The sequence below is a fragment of the Podarcis muralis genome, chromosome 3 (genome assembly GCF_964188315.1).
Source record: "Podarcis muralis chromosome 3, rPodMur119.hap1.1, whole genome shotgun sequence".
NCBI lineage: Eukaryota > Metazoa > Chordata > Lepidosauria > Squamata > Lacertidae > Podarcis > Podarcis muralis.
In genome coordinates, this window is record NC_135657.1 from 65,680,431 (window position 1) to 65,700,225 (window position 19,795).

Below are 19,795 nucleotides of genomic sequence, written 5' to 3' on the forward strand. Positions count from 1 at the left end.
TCCCTTCCCATTAATCTTAGTTACCTTTGCTTCTGTGGTAAGGTTGCCTTTTCCCCAAGTGGTAGAAAGATTTAAGAGCCTTCTGAAGACTCAGCTCTCTTTTGTGGGGCAAGAATTGGACACTTGGGCTTTTCCATAAACCTGTTTATGCATCAATTTACAGGTTAAATAGAAGAACTTGCCAGCTAAGGCAGGTTGCAATTCCTCTGATATATAGTCATTACTGTTGAAGATGCCATGAACGTCTGTAAAGAAATAATTTCAACTGAAGCTGATCAACATTTTGCAGCTTGTTCAATTAACTTTGCTGGCCTCTGTTGAGGCTTAGGGAGCAGTAGTGATATACAAGATTATTTCATTCCTTTTTATTATTAAAAACTTCATTCATTTCATTGCTCATTTGTAAGGGGGCTTCATTTTGGTTCCTTATACATTAACGAATGTACGGTAGTACATTCATTTCACTACATACATGCACTTTTGTTCCATTTGTTTCTTTTTCTCTTTCCTAGTATTATTTTTTTAGTTTTAATGCACCAGAGCAAGTGCAATGTCTAGGGCATCTGGAAAAATAACATGGCTGCTGTCAGGGAGCTACCACTGAAATTAGCTCCACTACAACTAAAACAAAGCAGAGACCCCAGCTTGAAATAAGCACTGCATGGTATAACGAAAACAAACAGCATTGGTGCCCATTTGTTATTGATACAATTAATTGAGTAATGAATAGAAAATGAACTGAATGGGGCCCATTGGTTTCAAGTTTTAATTCATTATGAAATAAATACACAAGCTGATTTCACACCTACCCACCCCTTGCTAACCCACATTTTCAATCTATTGTTTAAGTAAAATGAACATCGATTCAGATAGTTTGTAAATTTCATTATTGCTTTATGCTTCTCCTTTGCTTTGTTTCTCCCAGTTATTAAGGAGCTAAAACAGTGCAGAGACAAGAGGAACTGGATATACTTTATTTATCTTATAAAAGTACTGTACTGTATACCCGGTTTTCTTTATAAACGTGGTATACTCAACATAGTATATAAAGAAGTTTAAAATAATTTGCTAAAATCGATTTCTTAAATTAAAACCAAGAACAAGGTAAAACAAGTAAGCATAAAAACAAGGAGACAAAAGGTTAAATGACACTAAAGCTGAGTGGGAACAGTAGCATTAGCTGCTCAAACATTAAAATGATGAGGGTCAATCAAACCTTTCTAGGGAGGGGGTTCCATAGCACTGATGCTGCAGTGGACAAGATGCAATGCAGGGCCAGTTTGGGATGGGGGGGGGGGCACTCATCCTAGATCTCTAGTTCATGGATAGGCAGACTAAGGCCCGGGGGCTGGATCTGGCCCAATTGCCTTCTAAATCCAGCCCACAGACAGTCCGAGAATCAGTGTGTTTTTACATGAGTAGAATGTGCCCTTTTATTTAAAATGCATCTCTGAGTTATTTGCGGGGCATAGGAATTCGTTCATTCCCCCCCCCCAAAAAAAACATAGTCCACAAGGTCTGAGGGACAGTTTGCTGAAAAAGTTTGCTGACCTCCTGCTCTAGTTGATTCCAAAAGATGCTGCCAGGGGACTTCTGGTGATCCAGAGTGACACTCAGTATACTATCTTGTTCCTCATGCTGTTTAACATATAAACACACTGCTAGGAGAGTTTATCCTGGGTTTTGGGAGTTAGCTGTCTTCAAAATATGGATGGCATGCAGTTCTAACTTTCCCATTTAACTGATGCCAAGGAAGTAGTGGAAGTTTTGAGCCAGTATGTGAATGCATAATACCTTGGATGAAGGCTAACAAGCTCAGTAAGTTCTCTTGCAAATAACAGAGTAGCACATCAGTCTCTCCCTTAGGTAGACCAGTCTGGATGTAAAAAGGAAAGAGAAAAAAAGGAAATGAAAGGGGGGGGGGAGGAGCAGAAAGAACTTGGATTTGTTTGGGACTTTCTTGGGATCTAATTGACATTAAAACACTTTCCCATTGCATACGATGAGGGAATTGTTTTATACTCATTCCCCAAGCGAAAGAACCCAAATGAATAGAGAGCAGTTTCTTCTCCCATTGTCTAAAACCTTTCACTTGCTCCAAATATGTCAAAAAATCTGTCAGCAGTAGCATTATTATCCTGATGCGAATGTGCCTGCAACTAGACAGCCGCTGGTCTGTGACATATTTCCCATGCGGAGTCTCTCCCCCCACCCACTTTCTGGCATTTCAGCAATACACTCATGTGTTTTGATACAACACTAAGCTTGCAGTTGATGGTGGTGTGCTTGAAAGGGAATTTTTAATTTCTTGCTGATGGCAACTGCCTTATTAATGTATTTGCCCTGTGTTTTTTAAGCTTCACAAATTAATGGCTATTAATTCGGGGGGGGGGGGGGACCTCCCAAAGAAGTTCAGAGTTACCTCCAGTCTTGGAGGCCCACCAGGAAAAAAATAGTTGGAGATAACAGGAGGGAGGAATATATGCGTGTTTTAGTACTCTCTCCTGCTATGCCCATGTTATGCTTTAAACTGCCTCATTCCCTCACTTTATTAGAATTCAGTGACAACTCTGTTCTAACACAGGGGTAGGCTAATCTATATATGGAAGATCCATTTATAGTTCAAAACAGTTGCAGGGCTGCTAATCTCTTTGGGCTCAACTGTTTCCCACTAAGTCATTTCCCTAATCAAGATTATTCTACAATGCTGCTATTAGCTGCTGTACTAGGAAAATATGATATAAATTGTATTGATTGTATTCCAGATGTATTTTGTCTGGCCCAAAAAGCCTGACTTCAGATACTCTGAATCACATTGTTCCAGTTTACTCCTCATAGAACCATTTCTGCCTTGTAATAACAATCTGTTCATGTATCAGCCTACATGTTAACAGTCTAACATTTTGCTACTCAAATGAGGAACACACAACTAGCAGAGTCCTTCTACTTGTCATCTGTATCATATTTTTTTTTTTATAATTATGAAGTAAGGAACAAGTTTATATATCGGTTACAGATCCTGAGAAATGAGGCTTTAAAAATAGCCATAATATTTAAATTCAATTTGATTCTCCCCCCGCCCACACAAGCTGGGCTTGTTTGTATGACACTCCAATTGAATTTTATGGTTTTAATATATTTTTGTATGTTTCTAATTTGTTGTCAACTTGTTTGGAATTTTTGTAAACTGCAAATTTTATTGAAAGTGAATGCAAACCCTTTAAAACCAAATAATAAATAAATAATTTGCTGGGCCTGGACCAGAAAGGGAGCCGGTAATCCAGTTTTAAAGTCCTGACATTTATCTGTTTAATGCAAGATCCTGACCCTAGTACAAGAGGAATGCCGCCATCTATTGTTTTGCTAACTTTGATGCAGAAAAATCCTGGTGTTTATGGTCCCTATACAGTGGTACCTCTGGTTGCGAACGGGATCCGTTCCGGAGGCTCGTTCGCAACATGAAAAGAGCACAACCCACAGCGGCGCATCTGCACACGTGTGGGTTGCGATTCAGTGCTTCTGCGCATGCACGTGGTGTCATTTTTGCGCTTCTGCGCATGCGTGAGTTGCGAAACCCGGAAGTAACCCTTTCCAGTACTTCCGGGTCACCGCGGGACATAACCTGAAGGAACATAACATGAAGCAAACGTAGCATGAGGTATGACTGTACTTTGGAGGAAGCCATGACTGTTCAAAGTGGCACCCTCGTGTTTTAAATGCATGGTGTGAATGTGGCCTTAGTATTAAGAAGCTGGTAATTTGAGGACTTGCCCTAAGGTCACAAGATCAAGACCTAGAAACTGAAGCACAAGTTTGTCTTGGAGGCACTGGAAAGCACAGCTGTTTCAAGCCCTTCCTCTTGTTTTGTGTTGTGTACCCAGAGCCATTACATGGGTCAGAAGTGCACTGAATCCACTGGAAGCAGTTTTCTGAACAAACAACTAGAAGCTGTCGGAGTCACGCCCAGAGGAAGCAATAAGGCCTTTGTAAGTGCTGCTTTTTATATTCTTATAAACATGGGCATGTTACAACCACCATCAAGCCTGTAGCCGCCAGGGGATATTGCAGATAACTTGAAAATGTTTATTTAGACTTCCTTGGGAGGAAGGGTAGGATATAACGTTAATAGATATATAAAATAAATAATAACCTTTGTCTGGCAGCAGAGGGGCTGGCTGAAAAATAGGGAATCATTTGCAAGGTAGTCCGGATTGTGCAGTTTGGTTTCAGCCGAACTGCTTTCTGGTCTCCCAAGTTAGTTGCGGTTCTCAAACTATACTTGGAAGTCACAGAGTGCTGCCCCACTGCCAGACAGACGCAGTCAGCCTGCAGAGAGGAGTTTCTGATATGTTCCTTCTACATCCCTCCTAAAAACAATGCTATTGAGAGTAAAATAGAGAGCCTGGTAAGGGCATTCCCTAGAATTGTCAATCACAAAGCAGCATCCACTCTCTGCGGCCTATATCTCCTCCTTTTTGGCCTGAAATGCACAACCGTTAGCATATGTATGAAGGAGTAATATTTATTTATTTCGCCAATTAATTTTTATTAAGTTTTCAATTTAAAAAAAAACAAATGAACAAATTTGAGAAATCTCAGATTAGCAATTTAAAAATTGCAAATTAATTTCCAGTTTAATATATCCTTAGAGACTGACTTACCACCCGTACCTCCATGGTGTTTATATTTCGCACTCTTTCCTACTGCGTTATACAAAGAGATCTTATCTATTCGTATGAAGGAGTAAATGTAACCACATAGAGAGCTTGAGGGAGGTACAAAAATGTATGAAATTGGGCCATAAAAAAATAAAATACCCTTCTGAGGCGGTTCTGGAGTTTGGGGACTAGCTTGTTTTGCCTTGGATTCAAGTTGCGTCAGATTCTGAGGAAGTTCTCAGAAGTGGGCATATTCTTCTCGAACCTCTGCTTCGTGCAAGGTGCAAAGCAGCACTGTAGCAAATGAGAAGCAGATTTGCGCAGACTCTGCTATCCTCTGAGAAGAGGATGTTTTCCAACTGGACTCCTTGGCTGGCTTTGAATAAACATTCACAAACTTTTTATTGATAGTAATCAGCTAAATAGTTTGAGGATCTATACAACTTTGTAACATGCAGAAAACAGCATTCTCAGAGAAATCAAAGACTGGAACTGAGGGAAGCGGGGGTGGGGTGGGGTGGGGTTGTGTGGGAGGGTGGGGGAGGGAGGAAAAATGGGGGGAAAAATAAGGATGATATGTTTCTGGATAATATGTTTTGTTTTAATTTTGAATTAAAAAAAAAATTAAAAAGAGAAGAGGATGTTTTCCAAAGGTTTATTAATGAAACTGTAAGAATAATGAAGCAGAATGACAGAATGCAAACTCTTGAAGAGAGACTAAGCTGTGTATGGCCTTAGTAAGTAACTCCCAGCAGCACTCTTAAAATGACTTATTGGTTAATTGAATCAGTCTATCATCTTTTGGTGACAGCATCAATTTGCAGACTTTTTGGTGTGTGCGGCGCCGTCAGAGTTACCAGTATAAAAGCACATCAGGGTAAAATGAAGTATGGAATGCATTAATCTGAAAGTACACATGTGTATAATTTCTTTTATGTTAGATAGTGTGGGATTCAATTATGTAACTAAAAAGCACTGTTGGCTATATTGCCGTTTTCCCCAGTTTTTAGTGTTTAGGATTTTGAAGTGAGCTGACAGAAGGAAGTGCACTCTGGGGTTAAGAGTCAGAAATCAGGCTGCCAACATTTTTTTCTGGCCCATAATAAGTTGCAATTTAGCAAGAGCGTGCAGACAGAATGATGTAGAAAGCTTGTTGTTTTCCCATCCTACAGAAAGAGCCTAGCAGCCAAGTCTGAGGTTTATTTTGCTTCCCATGGTTATGAATTGTGTTGTTCAGTTTGGGAAATTGATCTCCTTGCTTCTTTCCTTTTCGATATAAATGTTTCTTTATGCCAGGATTTGCCCTGATGCCAACAGGTTCCCTTCTGCCTGCTGTAATAAGGCTCAAAAGAAGCCTTCTATTGTAGCCAATGACATTGGTTATACCCATGACAGTTTCTCCAGTTAGCAAATGTGCACACAGCCCCAAAAAGGTTGTCAACCCCTACGTTATTATAAAGATTATACTTTCTCAATACAGACCTTGATGCCTAGTTTTCACTAAGGCCATAAACCTGGTTTTTACGAACACCACTTTGGGCAGAGAAGGGTCCACGTGGCTAAATGCTCTGTCATGCAACAACGAAATTATGAACATGGAAGACTAGTTATCAGAGAAATGTCTAGGCTAGCATCCTTTATTACCCAGGACTCTAGTTATCTGCCACAATTTCTCTGCCTGCCTAAAATGTACCACTTCCCCTGACCTTAGATCTCTTGTGAGTTTTTTCTACATTTCCCCCTGATTGGCCCTTCTTTCTTCAACTCATCTTCTTTTTCATTCCTGTCTTTATTTTATTTATAAGAATATTTGAAATCTGTCAACTCATAAAGAAACAAATATCATGGTAGTGTTTTCTTAGGTCTCAACCTCTTCCACCTTGCTCTCTCAAATGGCCCAGCTGCCTGTGATGTTGCTCATGTTTCTAGAATAGTGTTCTTAAGTCGCCTACTTTTATTCCACCCTCCCTCGTTATTTGCCTCCAAAAGGTACTGTTTACTGCAGATAGCAGCCAGGTAGGCGTGAAGTTTAGCCCTCACATTCCTGTTTCTTAGCAACGGGAACTTGAAGTTCATCACTGCCTTGGCTCACTTCCTGAGACACCCTGCCTCCAGGCTTCCTGTTAATTTCCCTGTTACCTGGATCCTTTTTCAACTCAGTATTTCAGGTCTGCTGCCCCACAGCTCCTCCTGTCTTTAAGCTTCGTGTGGGCTTCAGTCCAAGACCAAGTGCTTTACAACTGCCATATTTTGGCAAGAAAAGCTGCTTTCTCAAGCACCTTGAAAGCCACCAAACATGGCAGGTGAGTACCATTCAATTGGAAAAGTCACAAGCTGTGCAGGACTGAGTTTTGCTTGAAATTCCAAAACATCAAATCAGTTTAGTCAACTGGCGCTGAAGGCTTTTATTGCAGCTATGATAAATTCTGCAGTGTATTAAATCTACATTTGCTTTCTCTGTTTTGATGCTGTACTGAAGGTCATCATTGTCTAGTTTTATTGGAAAAATTAGGTGGAGGTTTGCTTGATTGTAGAGGTTAGGATTTAGAATGATTTTTATAATTTGAATTCAGCTATTAAAATCATGGAATCATAGCGTTGGAAAGGGTGCTGAGAGTCATTTAGCCCAACCTCCTGCCATGCAGGAAGCTCAGTAAAAGCATCCATGACAGCCATTCAATCTTTGCTTAAAAACCTCCACTGAAGGGAGTCCATCACTGTCAAACAGCTCTTGCCATCAGAAAGCTGGCATCTCTTTTCTTGTAGCTTAAGGCCATTGGTTTGGGTCCTACCCTCTGAAGCAGGAGAAAACAAGCTGTCTGCATCTTCCATAAGACAGCCCTTTAGATATTTGAAGATGGCTAGCCTATCATATCTCTTTTCAGTCTCCTCTTTACCAGATTAAACAACATAATTCTCTCCCTTGGTTTCCAGACCCTTGAATATCTTGGTCGCCCCCCTCTGCACATATTCCAGCTTGGACATAGTACTCTTGAGTGCGGTCTGTCAGAAGCAGAATAGAGCAGTACTATGACTTCCAATGACACTATATTTTTGTTGATGCAGCCTAGAATAACATTAGCTTTTTTGCTGCCGCATCACACTGTTGACTCATGTTAAGTTTGTGGTCTACCAAAACCTCTACATCCTTTTCACCTGTACTACTAGCAAACCAGGTGTCCTCCACCTTATATTTGTGCAGTTGGTTCTTCCCACCTAAGTGTAGAATCTTACATTTGTCCCTATTGAAAATAATTTTGGTAGTTTTGGCCCACAATCAGTTAAGGTCATTTTGAATCCCGATTCTGTCTTCTGCATTGACTACCTCTCCCAGGTTTGCAAGATAAGACATTCTTGCCAACCACTATAGCCAAATCATTCCTGACAACACCTCCTGCACAGCCAGTTGTTTATTCCCCGTATTTTCCTCTCTCTTCTGGGGCCATGACCTTCAACAGGAAAGAGTGATGAAAAAAACCACCTGTGCCCCAGCTTTCTACCCGGAGTCTCATGGTCCCTTGCTGTACATTCAAGGCAGTGTCTGCCAGTATTGTTGATACCCACATGAATAAGAAGGAAGGGGCTTTGGTTTGTAGTAAGATTTAAAAACAGGAATTTCAGATTAAGTGATGAGATCCAGTTTGGAAGTCTTAGGACAGAGCTTTTCAACATTTTTGAGTCCACGGCTCCCTTGACCAACTACATTATTTCTGCGGCACCACTGTGGCTCAGGCAGCCCCTCACCCTTTTTCGAACACCCTCAGCCTCCTCTTCTCTCTCTTCTCTACTTGGGAGTCCTCTGGGCAGCTGCTGAGGATTCAGTACTAAAATAGAATACTACTCCCTCTTAACAGGGATTACTTAATGCAGTAGTTAACATTGTTGGCTGCTGTAAACCCATCACATGCTTACATTCACTGATGAGAGAACAAAATAAAAAAGGCGTATTCTAAATGACAGAGAGTCTATTACAGTCAGCCTTGTAAAAGTAGCCTTTTAGTGTCAGTAGATAATGAAAATACCAGTTACCTATGACTGAGTTAAAATGATGTCATGACCTGGCAATTTCTGTTCAGTGCTGACACATCTGTGTGGAGCACAACTCAAAATTGCCTTCATGTAAATATAATAGGATTGTTCCTTTTTGTATTTTTGCTCTTCTGAGAATCTACTGCAATCTATAAAACTTGTGAAAAGCAGCAGGAGTCCATGAAACACTTGGAAACCTATATTTTTCCATTTATTTTTTTAAAATGCAAATTACACTAGTTAGTCAAAAAAAAATCCACCTTCTGTTAAAAATACATTCAGAATTAACAAATGACTATAAGAAAAAAAGGACATTTGGATTGTTAACACTTGCCTTCTAAATATTTGGATTTATAACAACAAAAAGCCCAGTCTAGAAAAATAACATTCTTCACTGGATTTTTGAGGAGGATACAGCTGTACAATTCAACAACAGCATTTCAGATATTCTCACACTACTGTGCTCTAAAACTCTTTCCATAGCAGATGTGTCCATTAGTTTATCCACTGTAGTAGTCAACAGTCTTGAAATTGTTTTGGTGGTAGTGATTTAGCTGCAATGTAAGCAAGTATGAAGGCCTATTGTGTGTGTGTGTGTGTGTGTGTGTGTGTGTGTGTGTTTGTGTTTGTATGGCAGCATCGAAAGTGTAGAATTTTCATCGCAATGCCTCAAAATTCTCTGCTTTTGCTTACTCTTGCACTAGGAGAAGAGGCACTCTAACCTTCTTTCTCCTCTTACAGTCATAGCAGAACCATCTCACTTCTCGAAGACCATGGTCTTCAGCGACTTTCTCGTCTTACCTCCAGGCGCCTCTGCTCCTCCGCATGCCAATCCATTTTAAATGTGAGTAGCTTTCTCTTTTCTCTGATCTCTTGCAAAAAAACCAAACCGAAATAAAACGCCTCACTGTCATTTTTCAACTCCATTTCCCCAGGGGCATTGCTAGAGGGAAGAAGCCTGCAGTACACCTAGACAAATTCAGGGAAAGAAGTTCTAGCCAAATATATTCCTATAGGAGGAGAACTCAGTTGGGAGTCCCTTTTATAGTGAAAGCCCATCTCTCGTTGGGACAGTGCCCACACTAAAGCAGAGAAAGTGGTTCCCTTACCCGACATCTGTCCTACAAGCACTTCTCCTTTCTGGACACTCACTAGTCATACTATTGCGCTGCACTCTGAAAAGCAGCTGGCACTTGCTGTTAGTGCTGCTATAAGAGCAAGTCTGGATCCTTGTAAACCTGCACATGAGCTCGAGAAACTCTGTATCTTTCATGGAGGCTTTTGCACTAGGGGTGATACAGCCCACAGGAAATAAGGGAACATACTTCCCTCTTCTCATTCAGCTTTGTTCTACAGTGGATGCAGTTGCTTTTAAAAACATACAGCAATATTTGGCAGCAGGGGTAGCAGGATACATTCTAGGAAAGTATACCATTTATTTGCAGCAAGATGGCTGTTTCCTAGTAGATACCGGTGCAGGCATGGGAAGCAAAGGTAGAGAAGTGCCATCATCCTAGAGGCCGATGAAATAGCACTGGCTGACTGGCCAGCTTGCTCATATTTGCTAACACTGAACTGAACCACAAACTTCACAAACATTTCCTGATAGGGAATTTGAGGAAGCTTGGTGTTGGTACACTCCCATATATATATATGATTATACAAACAGTAAAAATAAACACAATTATTTTTAAAGTAATTAGGCCTTTATGGTGTTTAGCAAGATCGAACCTATATAAAGCAATGGATTCTCCAAAAATTGTGTAGTTAAGTATAGTCATCATTCTTTAATAAACCAGGAGTCTGAGCTATGGATATGCATTCAGGAGATCAAAACTCTACTCCAGAGCCAGAATACATATATAAGTTTGCTGATATGCTGTGTCTATCCCCATAAGCGGAGATAGAATGTCAGTGAGTTGCTGCTGCTTCACTATGTAACATGGTCCATGCTCCTTAACTCACCTATCTGAAAAGTAAAGTTAAGGATGCAATACTTCATGCATCATATCCCAGACTAATTCCACTGATAGCGAGTGAATGTTAGGTTTACAGTGACTTCTGGTCCGAGCCTAAAATGGCGAACAAGCCAACAAGAATTATAGAGCACCTTGAAAATCTGCACCAGTGCAGTGTAGATACAATTATGCAACTACTTAAGAGCAGGATGCTTGATCTTGCAGGAATACAGTTTTGAAATTTACATGTATTATCCACTATACTACACAGATTTCCTCATAGTACAGTTTGGTTACATCCATTCCACTTTAGTTGCTGGAATCTGATTATGTTTATAGTGCATGTCTGTCCTGTACGCATCCAGATTTATTTTTGTCTGTGACATATTACATCCATTGAAAGATACAAAAATGTGAGGTGGAGTGAGTTGGACTGGTGTTTCTATAGGAACAGACTTTGAAAGTTGTCATGGGGAATGATGGTTTTTATAGGCCACACAGAATGCAAACATTTGGCAAGTGTAGAAAAACGTTGCCTGAAGACGACTTGATGGGCAATTTGCTAAGTTGTAGAAGAACCTCTCCCCCATCAAGTGCCTACAGCTGGAATACCCATGTAAGTTTTAAATAAAGAAATGAGGGCAATTCCGGTTCCAAAAAATCCTGAGCAAAATATCTCTTCCCATTGAAAAGCCAATGAAGTGGCTGAATATACAGCTCAAATTCAGAACAAACAGACGTTTCTAGGACTCCAAGAGTATTTCATAAAGACATTGATCTACTAGCAAAGTTTCCAAAGGCATCTTGTTGCCAACTACATAACAGCACAGCTTTTTTTTCAGCCACGATAATACAGAAAGTTAAGATACACATTCTAACACACAACAGATCCCCCAAATATCACAAAAAGGTCTTCAAAAATGTTACCAACGCAACTACTCCCACCCCAACTAAAAAAACAAAACAAAACCCAGAAAGAAATATCTTATATGCTGCAGGTTTTTCTTTTTTTAAAAAAGCTCACCTACATAGGATTTTCAACTGGAATTAAGTTATAAAAGAGTAAACATAGTTAATACATATTCAGTTGGCCTCTGCTGATAGAAATAATGCAGACGTCTCTGTCATTAGTAAAAGACATATTTAGAGTCATTTATAAAAGCACCTAGAGTGCAGTAAATAAAAACAGTGGGGTTAAGGAGCACTGTTTTTGTTGTTTCTTTACAGTTATTACTTTAGTAAATGTTCCTTTTCCCCTCAGCATTTTCCAGCTCCCCAAAGAGCCCAGTTCTGTTAGAAGTATTTTAAAGTGTATTTGCATCCCAGCCCTTCTGGAGACTTAAAGCACCTCTTCTGTCTGCCAGCGGGTGGTTTTCTTACACAGCCAACTCTGGAACTACTGGGGAGCAGAGTCTATTACCTGACACAGCCTTAGAAATCTTTAACAATTAATGAACAGCATGGTTGAGCCTAAAGGAAGTTACTTCAGAAAGTCCACACCGAATTTCTCTGATGTGTAACTTAGGATAGGTTAAGGCAAGTATGTATTATACAGCCTTTAGGGCAAACAACTTGCTGTCTATTGACTTCTGTTTCAAGGTCATCATGGTATCGTTAGTGTTTATTGACTAAGAGGACACGGCTCCAGACAGAACCAAAATGGATGAGATATTTTTCATAATTCAGAGGCAGGAGCAAAGGGAAGAGAAGGCAGGCAGTGACCAGAAGATGGTGCCACCGCTTCTCCTTCTGAACTTTCTGTATAAGAATTTGGAAAATCCAAGATGGGAGAGAAAGGATCTTGTGCATTGCAGTCTGTACTTGTGAGAAAGTGAGGTCTCCGTGTCCCAGCATTCTTCTAGTATTATATTTTGAAACAGAAAAGTTAAGACTTCTTCCTTCTTTTGCACCCACAGGAGGCCGTGCTGGAATAAGTTCTTTGACTAGTCCTTCGACCCCAACCACAGACTTTGTTTTTTCTACTTGGACCTAAAAGAAAGAGACGGAAATATATATATAATCAGCACAAAGGTTTGTATACCCATCAAACACTTTTTTGAGGGGATTATTTTTTGTTGAATTTTCAAAATAATATACATACAGGAGAGATTTAGATGCCATTGCCCATTGGCATATATAGTTCACAACTCATCAAACACTTTTAAGGTGATGTTCATGGAAATCATGTGTATACTCTAAGAAACACCTAATCTCCTTCAGACAATGGCACCAACAATCACAGGTTAGAGAGCAGAGAGAGAATGCCAAGTATGAGTCTGGGCCCCACCTTTCCCCTCCACACTCCTATCTTAATAGGTGACTAGCTGTGATGATGATAATAATAATAATAATAATAATAATAATAATAATAATAATAATAATAATAATAATAATAATAATATTGCCTTCATCCGAAGATCACAGGGAGGTTGACAGCCTCACACATCTGTCAAGTGTGAGGAGAGAAGAGCTGGGCTGTAGCAGCCCCCCTCACTATAGCCTTTCCCTCCCTCATAGATGATCAGTGTGAGTGTTGCTTCAGGTCTACCTTCTCCCCGTCACCCTGTCAGATTAGCCCTGTTCAGAATGGCTATCCATTTAAATGGAGCTATGCAGCCCACCTCATACATTTTGCGAAGGTAAATATGACAGCATTGGGGTTGTGCAAAGCATTTGGTGTACTATAAATGAAACAACAGCATGGCACCTTGGCATTTCTCCTCTGGAAGAAGAGGAAAATGCAAATGACATAATTAAGGAAGGATGCCATGCCCTGCAGCAGGCCTCAGATGTAGAGGAGTTCTTTTGTTTGGGAAACAAATACATCAAGAGAAACATTGGATTTAATGTAAATGTCCGGATTATAGCAATGACATGAAGGGGGAAAGTGACCCTAATGAGTAAATCCTAATGAGTTTTAATCAGGCCATAAGATCTGAGAATCTCACTAGTCGCAGGAATTCTGCTTCATAAAGCAAACTGCATGCCTTCATGACACTGGCTCTGTATAGAAGGCAGATCATTTCATGGCTGAAACTCCTCAGAGAATGACAGGAAAATTCTTCTGTAATGGCGAGCTGTTCTTGAGCAATTTTTCCAACACATTATGCATTTGATATTACATACTGTCATCGGCCGTCTCTCTCTCTCTCTCTCTCTCTCTCTCTCTCTCTCTCTCTCTCTCCCAATGTTTCTATAGTGAAGCCCTGAAGGAGTCTGGCTTTCTATTGTCTATTTGAGCGTCTCTCTCCTTCAAATTATTTCCTAGACTACCAAAAATATTGACGTCATGTACTTGCTTATTCTACAATGCAAATATTTGGTGGCATGCATTTTTAATAATCCAATGTTGCAGAGTTTCTATGGGGGGTTCAGTTATCTTTTGCACTAGTGGTTCCATATTGTTGCTCTCGTTGACAAGTCAAGAGTATTTCAGTGCAATTAGATGAAAGCAGGCTCTATCATGGTAGAATGCCACGGAGCAATGTATGGGGCATAAGCAAGAATGCTAGTTGATCATGCATCAACACATACATAATTTTGCTTGAAATTTGGCTGATTATGACAGCTGGTTCAGAATCCTGAAAATCCCCAAGAAGGGTAGAAAACAACTCCCAAGCCCTTCAGAAATGATCTTTAAAATGCTTACTGCTTTCCTGCTATATCCCCTACAAGGAGAACTTTGTTTGCTCTGCATTTTAAAGCAAAGTGACCTAATTCGCACCTCTCAGGGTAGCACATGAACAAGCCTATAATTATACTTTCAATTTAGTACTTTTTTCAGTTTTGCTATATGGCCTTTTAGCTCAAAAAAAAAGAAGTAAAAAAAAAAAGTACCAAAATGCATAAAATGTGCTTTAGGATAAAATATGTGTAGAACTGCATATCTTGAGCTAGAATAAAATGTATTTAAATAAATATTTCAACACAAAACATTTAATTAGTATTTTATATATTTAAATACAAATATCTGTATATGGTATTTTATATATTTAATATATATAATATGGTATTTTATATATTTAAATACAAATATCTGTATAAATTTGGTCTTAAGGGTTTTATTGGATTATGACAGTGGCTGACTATTGTGAGTCTAGGTGAACCTTGGGCTTACATGCTTGCTGACATGGCCATGAGAAGGAGATTGGAAGCTTTAGCACGACACAGCCCAAACTGTGGTTAATCTTAGCTGTGGCCTGTTGAAAAAAAGTCAGCTTCATAAACCATGGTTTGATGTTGGCTTGTTTCAAAAGACATAGTTACAGTTAACCACAGTTTATTGGGTTTGGGTGATGTGACAAGCTGCACTTAATAATAAAAAAGCAGCAGCAAATGCTTATGAGTGGAAGAAAGGTTCTGCTGGTCTCTAGTCCAGCATCCTGTTCTCACATTTGCCAGCCAGATTGGGAAGCCTGCAAGCAGGACAGAAGCACAACAGTTCTCTCCAACAGCTTCTGAACTCCTTGCAGTCTTACTGATGTGGGTTAGGGGAAAGGAGAGTAAGCAAATGGAAGTCTCTCCTATTCTCTTTCCCAACATGGATACTTCTCATGCCTAATATGATAAATTTGTGTCCTTTGTTGCTTTACTAGAAATATCAACAGCTCTGTTGTCTTCTGCATATAGCCAATATCTCCTACATGTCAGTGAGCAGTACTGGTGCAAAATGGCAACAAACCTGCACTGAGTTTCAGATGTTCCTCCTGTGTTTCCTTGTTCTCAACTACAAGCTTCAAAATTTATATTGACTTCTTTGCCCTACAGCTTCAGCTTTCTTCCCAGCCAGTGTTTGTAAACTCTGTAAATGCAATCAGCTACTCTCAAAGCAGAGGACATAAAGAGAATGGGATAATATCTCAGCTAGAAGGCTCCATATGTTGATGGCAAGGTATACTATATGAAGGAAGAAATGGGATTTGAATTGTTCTGAGTACCTGGGAGCCACAAACAGTGACAGGAAGAAATAACATTTTGTAAGTGTAGAACACTGTGACAAAAGTGAAAAAGCATTTCTTTGGGCACACGCAGATGAGAAACTGTATTTTGAGAAAGCTGCCATGTTTCACAAATAGTCTGACAGCTGAGCATAATAATAGGATCACTATTTGTGGCGTTCACCCAGAGGTAAATGAGGGCTAATGTACTTTCATCAACAGAGAAGCTGCTGGGAGAGAAAGATCCGCAGGAATAGTTGTTTGAAAGATGATGTAGATGGTAAAATTTCATGGACTCTCCATGCAAGCGGTGAATATGCTTGGCTGTTGCTGGAAATGGCATTCAGTGCATTCCATGTGGAAAAATACAAACCTGAGATTCCCTACTCATACAACAGCATTGTAATGTAAGTAATGCATATCAAGCGGATGTACTTTTAAAGGAGTTCTTGGACATTCCCTAAAAAGTGCTACTTTTTAAATCATTAATACACATCTAGCAGTTGATAGAGTAACTTGAAAGCTAGGTACTCACATATACATGGGCTGTAGCTGTAAATGAGATGTCTTCTGTGGGCCTTGATAGCCGTAAGAGTCAAATCCACCTATGAAGTCAACTGAAAAGGAGGAAATTGCATTCATTGCTGACATTCTCAGAAGTGATAGGCATTTTCCTTTTAAAACAAGCTTTCATGCATATTACATTGGCTAACCTCCCCCGCCCTTAATAGTTTATTAAAATGGAAGTGATTGATTCTGGAGAATGCAAACAAAGTACAGGATCTACAGGGTAATGACTATATAGAGAGCAAGTTTTCATCAGCGTGCCAGTCACAGATTATAACAATTTATCTATATACCATTGCTCTTCTTGTTTATGAGCAGCCCACCTGACTGGAATGTATAAATTACACATTTGTTGGAGGCTGTAAACCAATAATTTGCAGCCTCCATGTTTTAACTGGTTGCGATTATTGTGTCACATCAGGCTGCCACACTGGTTCTGTGAGCAACAGATGAAAGGAAATGGATCTATGCTCTTTGAAAAATTATCCCAGGTTTTACAAGGAACCTGTGAATTCCAGTAAGTGCTAAAGACAGCCTAGATGGACATGGTCAGACCTTATATTTTCCAAGGGAGCACAATTGCATTGTTTCTTTGTTCCAGTAGACTGCTTTGGAACCAGTGAATTTATATGCCATCTTCCTAATTTATTCTGTCAGGTACTCAAGGAAACTATCACTACTAACTACTTGTTAGTTTTAATGTTCTGTGGCAATGAATTTCATAGCATAAAGTGATTCTTTTTTTGCTTCTAGTCAGTTGCTTTGGATGGCCTGAGTACTAGAATTCTGGGAGATTCTTCAGCAGAATGGTTAGGTTACTGAATTTGTGAATTACTCGCCACAACAAGATCCCCAAAAGATTTACAAGATGAATAAAATACAGCAACATAGCAATAATATAAAAGCATAAACATATGAAAAATGTAGTGAGAATAAAAGCATCCCATCAAGGGCCCAGGAAAATAAGCAAATAAAAAAAGTCTGGCACTGAAACAATGACCAAGTTGGGACCTGGTGGGCCTCCCTTGGGAAAGCATTTCATAATTAGGAAGTTACCACTGAAAATATGCGTTCTCTTACTGCCCCCTCCAGACCCCCCTTGAAGGCAGCATGCAGAGAAGGGCATCAAAAGTCAATCTCTGGGTCCAGGCAGGTTCATATGGGGAAAGGGGTGTGCAGTGCTTTGCGGGGGCTGGGGGCATAAAAAATGGCATAATGGTCCTTGTATATTGACAAACATTCCATGGGTGCCAGCATAAAATAGATGCTATGGGCAGCAAGAAAAGTGGTGGTACTCTGTATAGGTGAGTACCATCACAAAAGAAGCCTAGAGGTGGGCATCTGTTTTAGGATGTTGTAAGTCCATAAAGACTTGAGCACAGAAGAGAGGTTCCAGAAGGATGGTTCACAATGTATGCAAACTAGCAGTACAATGCAATCTTGTCCCCCTTATTCATGACACACTCCTACTTAGTTTTGCTGAATCTGTGGTGGTGACCAGATTGATCTAAAAGTTGCTCGTGGCTTTATTATAGTCTCCAAACCCCATGCCAATTGATGTCCTTTCTACTGGGCATTTTATTTTGGCAGAACCTAAAAGGTCACTAAAAGTGTCATGCAGCTTCTAATGTCTGATAGTATTGGCATGGGATTGAATAAATAAACCTTATTGACTGAATGACCACAGATGTTCTAATCCTAAACTGATTCATCAAACACACTGAAAAGTTGCTTTTGATCTTTTAAGAACATCACCACCAGTTAGGGTTCTTAACTATGTTTCTTCAGGAGCAAATCTGAAAGTGCAGAGGCATAATCCCATTGATGTGAAACATCAAAAGCTTACAGTCACTTCTTTCATGGAGGCATGATTTTAAAATTTCTTACAGACCCGTCATATGCATGCTTATCTGGAAGTCACACTGGTAGTTTCCAATGTGATTTACTCCTCTATTTACAAGATTGCACAATTAGTTTATCAGAAAACATGTAGATTATTCAGGCATGCTAATGCCTAAATAAGTTGCCTCTGTGTATATCTGTATTTATTCCTCCTCTGGAGATGGCAGCAGTGGTCAAAGTGCCTGTTCTGACATCACATTAGTATCTTTGACAGACGGCAGATAAAGCAGAATGGGCTGGCAAGTGTCCACTGCAACTTTCTAGTTGGGGGATAAATAATTCACATCTGTTCCTTCAAGTCCAGTAGAAAGGGATAAAATATTATTAGATTGCAATGGTAATTTATTTGTTGTAATAAATATTAATGCATCCACAGTGTCTTTAGAGAAATCATAATCCTGCTTCCTCAAAAGCCTGGGAAAACAGATTCATTTCTTTACAAGGTTGCGTATTTGCCACCCAGTCCTGAGACAAATGGTGACAATGGTGAAAACATGAGTGAAATTGAGTTTATTGTTGAGGAGGCTGGTTTTTGAGATGTACCCACACATGCTATAAATGACTATGCCACAGGTCTTATTTTGGATATTTGCCAAATGGGCCTTAGTTAATGTACTTTACCACTAAAGAAAGACAAAATGAATCTTTGTGGTCTTTATCTGTACTTTGCAATGGGCAACATGTTGTTATGTTGGGAATCAGGATTTCTTTTGTATCCTGATGGAGACAAGGGTAGATTTGCACAACCATCATGCAGCACTTGCGACTTATCTTGTGACAAATACTGCCTGGGTCTGATGAAAAGGCCTTGTTAGCTGAGCCTTGATGTAAGTCTCAGATAATCAACCATTATCTCATGTTGGGACTGTTGCATTAAAAACATTGTTGCAAAAATCTACCATACTATTTTGTTGGCCCTAAATTCAATGCTAAAATAGGGCTCTAGATCATAATCCTTCAACTAGTGCTTTTAAAGCTGGGATCGCCAATGTGGCGCCTGTAAGCACAATACATCACCTGTGAAAGTTAGTGCTGCCTCCACTCACTGTGCCCTTATTTCCCGCCCCCCAAAGCACGTAGTGCTAAGGGAGGGAGACTGGAAGGGAAAAGCTACTCCCCACTTCCTCTTTCAGCTCTGATTGGAATGACCAAGGTTGTAGGAGGAAAAGGTAACTGATCTGGGAGACTGTGGGGAGACAGGCAGTGGCAGGGGGATAAAGTGAGATGCTGCAGGAGTCAGGGAAGAGAGAATGGCAGGGAAAAGTGATCAGTCATGGTCTCTCTCTCTCTCTCTCTCTCTCTCTCTCTCTCACACACACACACACACACACACACACAGAGAGAGAGATTCATCAAAACAGATTCCCTCCTCTTGGGGTCGCCACCATGCAAACCACTTATCTCGTTGGCTGAACCATAAAAATAATGCATCTGGTGCTTTCCAACACTGCCATGGTAACAAAAAATGGATCCAAAGCAAAAAAATCCATGCAGATCACCATAATTTTAATGACTGATCCTCTCAGAACCATCTTTAAATCTGTGTCCATTCATGTGTCCTGTCATTTAGTGGCGGTTTTGTTGTCATCCTGTTTAAGAGCCCTGGATAATTCAGGAGGATCTGTGCCTTGGATAGATGCATTTGTGCCATAGCAACCCTGGAAAGCACTGTGATTTTTACTGTGCAGTCTACTAATTTAAGCATTTATTTGATGGTGTTAGGGTGGGGAGGTTGACTCAATGT

General features: G+C 40.0%; 1 protein-coding gene and 1 long non-coding RNA gene across 6 annotated transcripts in view; one reads left to right on the forward strand and one right to left on the reverse strand.

The window, feature by feature from the left end:
* Positions 1 to 8,871: 8,871 nt before the first annotated feature.
* The window catches only part of NKAIN2 (sodium/potassium transporting ATPase interacting 2), a 432,667-nt gene continuing 421,743 nt past the window's right edge, over positions 8,872 to 19,795 (reverse strand). For all 4 annotated transcript variants that reach the window (XM_028723317.2, XM_077926023.1, XM_028723314.2 and 1 more), the window contains 2 exons: positions 16,118 to 16,199; positions 8,872 to 12,634 (listed from right to left, as the gene is read on the reverse strand). In XM_028723317.2, coding sequence (XP_028579150.2) covers positions 12,625 to 12,634; positions 16,118 to 16,199 — 92 coding nt within the window. In that variant the 3' untranslated portion in view covers positions 8,872 to 12,624. The remainder of the gene's footprint in view (positions 12,635 to 16,117; positions 16,200 to 19,795) is intronic.
* Positions 9,429 to 19,795, forward strand: part of LOC114594113 (uncharacterized) — an 83,511-nt gene continuing 73,144 nt past the window's right edge. For both annotated transcript variants that reach the window (XR_003705881.2, XR_003705884.2), the window contains exons 1-2: positions 9,429 to 9,531; positions 12,562 to 12,676. This is a non-coding gene — a long non-coding RNA (uncharacterized LOC114594113). The remainder of the gene's footprint in view (positions 9,532 to 12,561; positions 12,677 to 19,795) is intronic.